Source organism: Scophthalmus maximus, chromosome 22 (assembly GCF_022379125.1).
Source record: "Scophthalmus maximus strain ysfricsl-2021 chromosome 22, ASM2237912v1, whole genome shotgun sequence".
Taxonomy (NCBI): domain Eukaryota; kingdom Metazoa; phylum Chordata; class Actinopteri; order Pleuronectiformes; family Scophthalmidae; genus Scophthalmus; species Scophthalmus maximus.
The window spans coordinates 8214240-8225000 of NC_061536.1; the positions used below are offsets into that span (position 1 = coordinate 8214240).

Here is a 10761-nt window from a genome sequence, read left to right on the forward strand (position 1 = left end):
GGGAGAAATGTTTGCTGAACATCAGTGTCCTCCTTTTTCCAATGCACGCACACGCACACACACACACACCTCTATATGTCAGCCATTTCTGTCTTGGTTTTATCAATTATCAGTGGTATACATGGTAGATGGACTGCATTAATGTAGCAATGTTCTAGTCTTATCAACCACTCAAAGCACTTTACAGCAAAATTCACCTACTCACAAGTACATTCGTACAGCACTTCTATATCTAGCGCCTTGTCTATCAATCATGCATTTCATTCACATGCCTATGGAACAGCTGTCAGGGGCAATTTAGGGAGTCTTGCCCAAGGACAAATTGAGCTAGTTGGGAATCTAACCACCGACCCTGCAATCAGTGGACGTCCCGCTCGAACACCTGAGCCACAGCCGATCCCCTCATAGTAAAAATATTTGCATGTTTTATCAAAAGATTATGATTTAAAAGGGTTTTTTTCAGGCTTTTAAACAAATGGCAGTCACTTTTATTCCAACTGATAGCATAGTTTACATATTAGTATCTATGCTAACATGCTATCTGGATAACATGATAACTTCAATAGAGGCAAAAAAAAGTGATAGAAATAGAAGCAAACGAACTTGCAACGTTTCTGGGGGATTGGTAAGTGAGCAGCTGTTAATGCTAACATTTGCTATGAAGCAAAGGCAAAAATGTATTCCCATTTAAAAAAGCATTAAACACATAAACACAAAAGGACACACACACACATGCACAGACTGAGTGGAGCATAAGCTCCACAATTTCCTGCAGCGGATATAAAGTGTTTTTTTAAATTATCAGCACGGTAAATAAGTTCAATTCATGTTCTAATTTCCTCACAAAACAATATACACTCTCGGATAGAATGCAAATGCAGACATATAATTAAGTGCACAAGCAGTGGAAAGCGCGCACACAGTCACACAGACGCACAAGTGCACTGACAACCAATTTACGCAAGGAGAGGAGGAAAATAGGACGCAATGTATGTGTGCACGCTCGTGTGTGTGTGTCTTTTAAACATAATTAGCTCTGTCGGGCAGAAATGTAAACGAGAAAAACTTTAATGAAAACTCCTCTCTGATCTGCAGAAAGCACACATTCCCGTTTATCACTCTCAGTTTGTCTCTTCTCCATTTTCTCCGTCTGTCTCTCGACTCAAATGGCATTGAATGTCACGCATGGGTCTTTTAAAACCCCGAAGGTTCACATTTCAGCGGCGCATTATATGACCACATGAGATGAAGACAATTATATTATGTTAGTAAGGTCAAATCCACAATTTCTTCCTCTCCCTGCTCCGGGTCCATTTATCTACTCTTCTCCGCTGTCCTTGAGGTGGAGTTCCCTTTGAAAGCAATCTGGGATGTATTAGATGATCTAAATTTTGGGGCTTGATTCACATGTTTGGGTAGATTCACATGTGTTCACATATGTTTGGCTCAGAGGTGGACCCTTCTCGGCCCCCGCTTAACTCGAAAAACCACCATTACTCAAACTCTGTCTTGTCCCATTTATAAACTAAAACGCCAACCGAGCTTTTACTTTAATTTCATCTCTCAACCTTGTGCGCTCTCTATCCTTGTCTCATACAGTCAGTCAAATAGCCAGAAAATAACATTTTCAGACGGAGAAAATGTCTTCATTGTAATAAATCACTATGAAAGCGAAGCCTATGTCTCAACAAGGAAGCACTGAGCACCAATTATACGTAGATCAGACCTTATAAAAGAACATATTCTCTCCCCTCTACAAGGCAAACGGCCTCCCACAGCAGAATACTAAGAACTTAGATTCTGTGTGTGCGTGCACTGCCTGACAGCTTTTGTGTGTGTGTGTGTGTGTGTGTGTGTGTGTGTGGTGTGTATCGATCCCGGTGTATCAGGTGAGTTGTCCTTTGAAGAAAAGGAGGGAAATGAAAAAAAAAAGAATGGAAAGAAAAGGGGAGAGACAGATCGATGCACAGAACAGAAAGAACAAGTGAGGATGAGGGAAATGCACAAGAAGCAGAACTGTGCGCACTGACGCTTGAGGAAAAAAAGCCACACACAGAAGTTAATGTGAAATATGCCTCTGACCATTTGTTTCTACTTTTGTCACTTTTTAATCCTTTCCTCCTCCCCACTAACCCAATCCTCGCATCCTTCCATCATCGCTCTCCCTCCTCCTCAAGCGCCCCTCCATCATCTCCCTCACTGCTCTTCTCTTGCCATTTACAAAGAGTCCATTTGTATTTTGGGCTGGTTCACCTTTTATAATTCAGACTCTGCCCTGTTGCGTCAAAGGCCACATTTAAATTCAACTGAATGCCTGTGTATGTGTGTGCATGTGTGTGTGCATGTGTGTGTGCATGTATGTACTAAGCTATTTCAGATGATCCTTTGCATCAGTGCCCCTCCCTAGCCCTGCCCAGTTGTGAGTCAGGGATGTGTGCATGTGCGTGTGCGTGTGCGTGTGCGTGTGTGACGTGTAAAGTGTAAAGTTCATGCCATAGAAACTGATAACAATAAATATTGTTGTGAGAAGAGGGAGAGAGATAGCAGGAAAGGCCATATCTTGTGAAGCAATTAAAGTAATGAGTCATGTTCAAGTTCCTCCTCGCTAATGAATTGTTAAATTGTTTGTCTCTTCACCTCCCTGTCCTCCTCCTTTTTCTTCTTTTCACCTTTACACACTCTCACTCACTGAATACTTTAACCCCTCGAGGCCCTGACGGGCCCCAAACAGGACAAAGATAACAGAACTTTTTACAACACTGGGACATAATTTTCACGACGCTAGGTGTCTACATATGCAGATGTATTTGAATTTCCATTTGTCTGTGCATACACTCCAAACAGACCCTTATGGACGTTGAAAGTATAAACTCAGCTTCAACTCTCACTGACCCACTTGGTGGTGCACCCACAAACATTATTTGAAATGACAATTCAATTTTCCTTATGTCCATTTATTGGAATGACATATCTATAAAAAAGGGCCCTGTGTTTGTGAACATGTCATACTGCCAGACAGCGAGGAATTAAATCATGTTCTTATTTTTACATAAAGGCAACTTAAAGAAATAATTGAACATTCTGGTAAATATGCTCTTACGGCCACAGCTGTATTTGAATCCTGTGTGCATGTTTTGATTGAGTGAGAGCACCTTTTCCCAGCAGGATCTTTGTCATTTGAGAATATGTTTTCCAACACCTCACAATCTCACTAATTAACACGATGTAACTCATTTGTTAAATCTGAACCAAAATGTAAAAATGTCTCCATTTAAGGGGACATAATGGAAAATTGTATGCTAGTATGCACTAAGGGTTTATTTTTGCGACGCAATCTTATATCTATCTTCAACTTAGTTCTCCTCCTCTCTCTCTCACGCATGCAGTCTCCCTGTCTGCCTCACTCTCTCTCAGACACAAACTGCCCCACCCACGATAATGAGTAAAACTCTTGCTGCCCCACCCTGCCCGGTCTGCCAAGTGACTGCCAACACCTCACACACTCACGCACATGCATGAACGTACACACACATGCAAGAGGCTGACCCACAACTTGTTCAAAGACGCCATACTTTCGACTCACACTGACATGTGTGCACGCACACATACATACATACAAAGACCACAAACACAACTCTCTCACAGTTAATACTGCCACTTACATGGACCCATGTCAGTGCCCTGACACACGCGCACGCACACACACACACAAACGCACAGTCCAGCCTATTCTGATCTAATGTGATCATAGCCAATAAGCTCTGCGGTGCTGGCGAACCCCAGTCTGTTCCCTGCCAGTCCATGACATCAGTGTGAGGTGAAAAGCCTTGTGGGCCACAAAGGAGGGCGAGGGAACTGACTGACGGGGGTAGCCATGGGAACTGTCGGTTTTGCCTCCCTGTCCCAGAAAGCTACAAGACAAGTCTCTCAGTGTTGAACTTTAAAATTAAATAAAATTAAAACTCAAATGCAACTTATGGGGAAAGAATCATGGAATCATACACACAAGGACACATGCTCAAACAGATATGGAGACACATAAACGTATCGAGACAGTCTTCGGGGACAGAGACATCTACATAAGTGAGTATAATAAACATGAAGGAAGAAATACAGATTTCATCGTAGCCGCTCACTGCATGTGGTAAAATCCTCAGGTGTGAAAGGAATCGAAGATGAAGGAGCTTTTACAGCTTTTGCCACATTGCTACTGCTCTCAGCAGGTAGGATCTGTGTACCTGGCCTTCATTTGAAGCTAAGAGCCATTATCAGGGAGTTAATGAGACAAAGACAGAAGATTTGGCTAAACAAGAGAATGAATATGAAAGAGAGGAATGTAGGAGGGTGTGAACGTGTTACACCTTACCCGTAGCAGGGATTGGGACTCCTCTTTAGCAGCTCCTCCTTTCCCCTCCTGTCCACCACCTCCACTCCCTCCTCCTCCATACTGCAGAGGGGCCATCGGGCTCTGCTTCTCCCCGCCACCTGCTGCGCCTCCTCCTGGTCTTCCTCCTCCGTACAGCTTGGCGTCTCCCAAAAACGACTTGGTATCTCCCAAAAATGACTTGGTGTCTCCCAGGTAAACCATGCTGGGTGAGGCCATGCCCCTTTTCTGCTGCAATGCCTCGTGATTGGCTGAAACAAAAGACAATGGGAGAGGGGAGGGGAAAAGAGAGGGGCTCCCACCTCCTGACCCTCTTTCGGGTCCCATTCGCTCCTTGGGCACCCAGAGTAAACCATGGGCCTGCTCACCTCCTCTTTCACCAACTCCTCTCGTCTCCCCAAGAACCCAGCCTTTCTCACGCTCCCTTTCCTTCTCCTCGCCGCCCTCACTCTTTACCGCCCCTCCCGCCTCCTCTCTGCCTCCTTCTGCCAACCGCCCCTCAGGTGGCGCCAGGGAGTAGAGGAGGCGAAGATCCCCCTTGCTCTCTTCTTTAATGGCTAAGGTAGAGGGAGCTGAGCAGCCATTGGCTGAGAGTGTTAACGACGGTGTCAGCGAGGCGGGCAAAGAGGTCGTTGCCAATGAGCTCAGTGAGGGAGAGGAGTCGTGACAGTGGACAGAGTTAAAATGGTCGAGGAGGGCCGACGAATCGGGAGCCGTGAAGTCGCAGTGTCGACAGCGGCAACACGCGTGGACACGCCTGCAGAGAGTGAAAAAGAAGAGTGAATTACCTACATAAAAAATAAAATAATTAATGAAACAGAAAACAGACAAAGCAATCATAGAATAAATGTGTTTAAACATAGTGTATCCTTGAGTTCTTGGGCACTGCACTCAGGGTTATCTTCACTTTGAAAGTATGTTGCTCTGAAGTCGGAACAGAAAAACCAATGGGATCTTGGAATTCAAGTAACTGGTGTTGTTTTTTCTTTTCAAGGCTAGAGTCAATTCATCAGTATTAAAATTTAAAATGCCTTAATTCCTAATTGCTTTTAATGGGCTGCATGTGACATGTATTAGAAGAAAAATATGTTTTTTTTATTGATCACATTATGAAGAAAATCCACTCCCTGACTGAATTTAAAGTGCATTAGTCCCAGCCCGCTCTCCTCCAGCCACTCAGGTACTATTTCACAGAGCCCCTGGCCAAAAAGTGACTCAGTGTTCCAGTAAATCATAATGAATTTAAGACAAAACTGCGGGGAACCTAAAATGAGTTTGAATGAAAAGAAATGAATCAAGCATCAACAAACCACCTTCATTTCCTGCTGGCGAGGCCCCGAATGAGCAGCAGCATAAACAACACAAACGGTCCATGGCATCAGGGCTTTTCAAGGCTTTCGAAAACTTTTGTTTGAGGTGCTTCTTGTGTCGGCCAACGACTAAAATCAATCGACCTTCTACACCAAGAACAGGGACTCTTGTTAAGTATTAAAACAGCTATGACTTGACATTTTTCTGTTCTAACTTGCCGCGACAATATTTATGCCCGGAAAAAAAACGGGAGTTGGTCAAAATAATATAAAATGGAAACGTTCTGTGCAGATTTCTGCATCGTGTCTGTCTTCTCTCTTTATATTAAATGTCAGTTACTCTCAGTCTCCTCTCTCCTTCTATGTTGCCCTTTATTAATAACTAGCCTGGGCTATGACAGATTCAAGTCGGGGTGTGAGCGGCATCTCCGGCTGATCAAATAGGTCTACGGTCCATGTGTAGAAATGTGTGAAAATGTCTTTGTGCAAACGTACACCTGGTACCTTGTGGAATAAAATGTCTACAGATGCTGAACAAAGACACATTGGCCCTCCCTCTTTGTCATCACCACACAAACGCACATGGACCTCACTTCCTCGCTTGCTCACTTTCTTCCTCTCCCTCTCATGATACCTGATATATGAAGTTTACATCGTTCATTCTACACATGTACAGATCTAATCCGACTTCCCCCTGAATGCTGTCAACAGCAGCATCTATCTCACATGACACTGCATTCAATTTTTTTCCATGGGAAAAAAAAAAGGAAAAAGGTCATTATATTTATTATTAAGACGCTTGAAGTCATTTGTTATTTTATCTCTGTGAACATTATAATCAGTCCTAGATTCTTTTTTCTAAAACTTGGCCTGGAAACCCTTTGGATGATTTGAGTGTTGGTGTGAAACTTTCTAGCTTTATTTCAGTTTAATTTGATTTGACTTCCAAGATTCAAAGTATAGATTCTGTTAATGATGTCAGTGGACTGTTAAACTGTTAGTGGATTATCGCTTTGTCACCTCCTCTCCTATTTCTCTCCACTTTACTGTGCCTTTCTTGAAATGTAAAAAATACTAATAGTAGTCAATTGCAGGGGGCTTCACCAAACTCTATTTCCAGGTCTCAGAGAATACTAATAATTATCTAGGGGGGGGATCAAAATGAGATCGTCGGGCCGATGGCGGATTTCCTATTTGCTGTCACCAACAGGTTCCGCACTTACTTCTGCCACTTCGCAATGGAGCTACAGTTGCCCAGGGTACAGGAAAGATTGTTTCCTGGGATAGCTTGGGCCGGTAAGGATCAAACAATTGTATCCTTCATTGCTCGGGAATGCAAGGGTGCACTTGTCATCTGCGTTTTGAAGGAGCCTTCAAAATGGAACAGCCGAGTCGTGCCGCTGTGACACTTTCGGTCTTTAAATGTAAACCCCAAAGGACGCGGCCTCTGAATCGAGACACAGCTTATATATAGCAACATGTCGCGGTGCACTTAAGTAGAGTAGATTTGCAAGACAGTGATCGAAAAGGTCACTTTTTAAAAATGGGGGCAACAAAAACTTTCTTACAGTTTTTGTGACACACTTCATTCCAAGACTGGACCTGGTCATTGCTAATTCAGCAAGTAATGGGACTCTAATGGCACTTTAATTTATTCCAAACTAACACTATCAGAAAAACATTAATTCTCAACGTGACAATAGATAAGGTCCTAAATCACAGACCGTGATGGCAGAATGAGTCACAGAGACTCAGTTATTATCTGAACTACAAGCTGCCAGGTATGAATGTCTAAATGAAGCCCACAAGTGTGCGTTTATAAATGGGTTGTTGCTGAAAACGAGTCTGCTCAGTCATCATTTCCTGCATAACTGAGCACAAAAAAAAAGGAATTACAGGGGTTTGAATCCCAACACAAGCAATACTTTTATACACAGTCATCCACTTAGTGGAACATTCACTGGACTCTAACTGGAAAATTGACTCTTTGGATAACACTAATTCACATCCATGCTGTCACTTGATGCCAAATTCAGTCATTCGGTGAAATGCCTGGCACAAAATCATTGCTTTTAGAAAATGAAAAGATAAACTGAACGGGCCAATGTCTTCTGAAAACACACAATTCGCATGCCCATCTATTCACATTGCAATTTCACTTTTGCAGTTCTTGACTATATTGAAGAAAACGCAGTTATCCTTGTATTTTTCCTTGAGGCTTTTCATTACCCTCCGATGCAAATCAACTCAAATCATATTACTTATACCATCTCTCTCTCTCTCTCACCTGTAGTGTCTAAAAATCTCTTCTTCCACTTCTGTGATGAAGTGACACTTGGTACAAGAGTACTCCCTCTCTCCTCCTGCTCCTCTCCCGCCGTCCCTGTCGACCCCGACCTCTTCCTCGGCCTTGACGTGCGGGGCGGCCCCCTTCAGGTTGATCAGGGTGTGGCAGGTTTCGTAGTGTTGAAGCAACACGTCGATGTCGGTGGTGGCAAACGCACACTGGTCACACAGGTGGGTGACGCCTAGGAAAGAAAATCAGTACAGATCAGGGGCGGGAAATAAAAAAGAAATAAAATGACAGGGATTGTTAAAGCTCTATTTCACTTTTTATAAAATCGTGTCCAAGTGACAGTTTTTTTTTTTCTAGCACGATGGCCTATGCCTTTAAATACCTTGTGTGACAACAGGATGGGCAGAGTTAGAGGTGTGAAAGGTGGAACCAGAAATCACACCTGGGTCACCTCTGGGATTGGGAGGGGTCATGCTGGGTGAGGTGGAGGTGGTGGCAGGTTTCGAACCAACCGTGTCCTTTTGCTTGTTGGACTGAGGAAACTTGGAACAGCATTTAGGACAGGTGGGCTTCCGACAAGCAAAAGGGTGGGAGACCTATTTAGAAAAAAAAATCTGATGAAGTTTCATTTGATATAGACCACACATACATTATACTGTGGTTATTACTGACAGAACTGAACGTATGAATGAAGCCTTTCAGAGAGAGTTTCCTCCTGCGGTGTCTATGCAGGCGGTATCAAAGAGGTGGAAGTCAGCCGTAACAGTATGAATGTACATCATTAACTGACTGATACCACCCTCAATTCTGGCTGTTTTTAAGGCCCTGTCTACACGAATGCGAATTTGTTGTTAATACACGGAAGTCTTGCACGTATGGGCCTCCCGTCTAGACGCACCCGGAGTTTTTGAAATATCTTGTGGTGTGGACGGGGCCTAAGAGCTGCGACAGCACTTGTTTGGCAGCAGGCACAAATAAGGGTGGGTGGACTGGGGGGAGGGGAGCCAGGGAATTTTAACTAGGCTGAAAATTGGACCAATTACCTTTACACTCGTATATAACATTTGACTTCCATGTGCTTACAGAACAGCTCATTTTCTTCCCCGAAATGCCTAGCAAACTCCACCACAATAAGCATTTCATAAACATTTCAATATTTTTATCAATCTCACCTCGCCCAAGTGTTTGTGTGGCTGACAGAGCCCCTGGGGGCAGTACATGCAGTGCTGAATGCAGCACCGGTGGATGGAGTGGTTGTGCTGGTAGTGCAGTAGTAACGGTGCCACCACGATCACGTCTGCACTGTGGGCCATTGAGTACCGGAAATCGCACAACTGACAGTTATAGCTGGTCACGACTGCTTCTGGATCGCTGCTGTTTGGGTCTCCTAAGAGTAGAGAACAGAGAAAAGGGTCTGTTAAATAAAACAGTTTGGGTCTTGGAGAAGAAAAAACAAGTGTCAGAAATTCTAAGAGGGGTCAACTGCATCGCGCTGCTCAAGGGGTGTAAACAAGGAGGGTCGAGTAGTATCATAGCATTCGAAACAACTTAAAGAAAGGGTCAGGGAGTATGACAGGACTAGTAAAAGTGAGTAAGTAGAGGCCAGCAGTGTCTAAAGTCTCAAAGAAGTTGAGCAGCATCCTAATACTAGAAGTAAAAACCGTTGGACTTCTATTTAATTTTGTTCATTAATCTTGGGCTCCATAAAAGCAGCTACCTTCTACTGAAAATCACTTAAAGCAATTCACCGCTGCACTTCGTCCCATTTTATTACCTTGGCTGGTGCTGGATGGGTTTGATGATAGATCTTTTCGGCTTTTGGATGCCAGGTCTCTTTCGCCTCCTTCTCTTCTCCCCCCTCTCTCCCTCTCTCTGTCCAACACCCCAGGATTAGAGTTGTTGGGACTCATAGTACCTCCCATGCTCATCCTATGTCTTTGTTCATAGTGCTCCAAAAGCTTCGCCGAGCCCCCCGACCACTCACAGCTCCAGCTGCAGAATTTACACCAATAATACGCCTGCACGGCGCCTCGGCCCGGCTCCCCTGTCCAGCTTGACGAATCTGAAGGCCCCCTCACTGGGATGGAGTACCCGACCAAGGAATCGTCATCTGCCCTCACGGCCACTCGCTCCGCCCCGTCTAAGATCTGACTCCTTCCCACCGTCTGGTTGTCATGCTTTGCCAGGTTGTTGGTGGACAGCAGGGGCGTGCTTGGTGGAGTTTTGACTTTGTTGGGATGCGAGGACAGGAAGTGTTGTTCAAGTTCTATCGAATTGCTGCCCATGTAAGTGAAGTTGCAGAATTTGCAGCGAAAGTACTTAGTGTTCCCCTGGCAATCAGAGGTCTTCCGGCCAATCCCGATTAACGTGCCTCCCAAGGTCACCTGTTGCCAAAAAATAAATGAAGAGAGAGAGAGACAAGAAAAGGTTTTGTGACCAAAATTCAAGATGTAATCCTATACTTGTTACAGCCAAACGTCTTTTTATCGGTTCTTACTTAAATAGTAGGTTTGGGTCCAGATAGCTAATTATATTTTGGACCCGATAAAATACATTTATATGCTAGCCTCAGGAGCTAACGGGACGCTCTTACAACCTTTCATCTTGGAAAGCAAAGAGCAACGTGGAGTCAGGTAGAAGGTCACATTGGTGGGAGATGATGTCAGCTGTAGCAACTGAACGTAATACTGTGACAGATAAAATTCAAATTTGTCGCAAATTTCAGCTGGAGCACAATTTGTGAGATAAAATGAAATGTGATTCTGCAGCAA

General features: G+C 44.0%; 1 protein-coding gene across 6 annotated transcripts in view; it reads right to left on the bottom strand.

Annotated features, from left to right (window-relative positions):
- The window catches only part of trps1 (trichorhinophalangeal syndrome I), a 108110-nt gene that overhangs the window by 40966 nt on the left and 56383 nt on the right, over positions 1-10761 (bottom strand). For 5 of the 6 annotated variants that reach the window (XM_035620566.2, XM_035620565.2, XM_035620568.2 and 2 more), the window contains exons 5-9: positions 9765-10374; positions 9163-9377; positions 8373-8586; positions 7982-8222; positions 4367-5141 (exon numbers count right to left, since the gene is read on the bottom strand). In XM_035620566.2, the coding sequence (XP_035476459.1) occupies positions 4367-5141; positions 7982-8222; positions 8373-8586; positions 9163-9377; positions 9765-10374 (2055 nt within the window). The remainder of the gene's footprint in view (positions 1-4366; positions 5142-7981; positions 8223-8372; positions 8587-9162; positions 9378-9764; positions 10375-10761) is intronic. The other variant, XM_035620567.2, reaches the window with a different exon arrangement.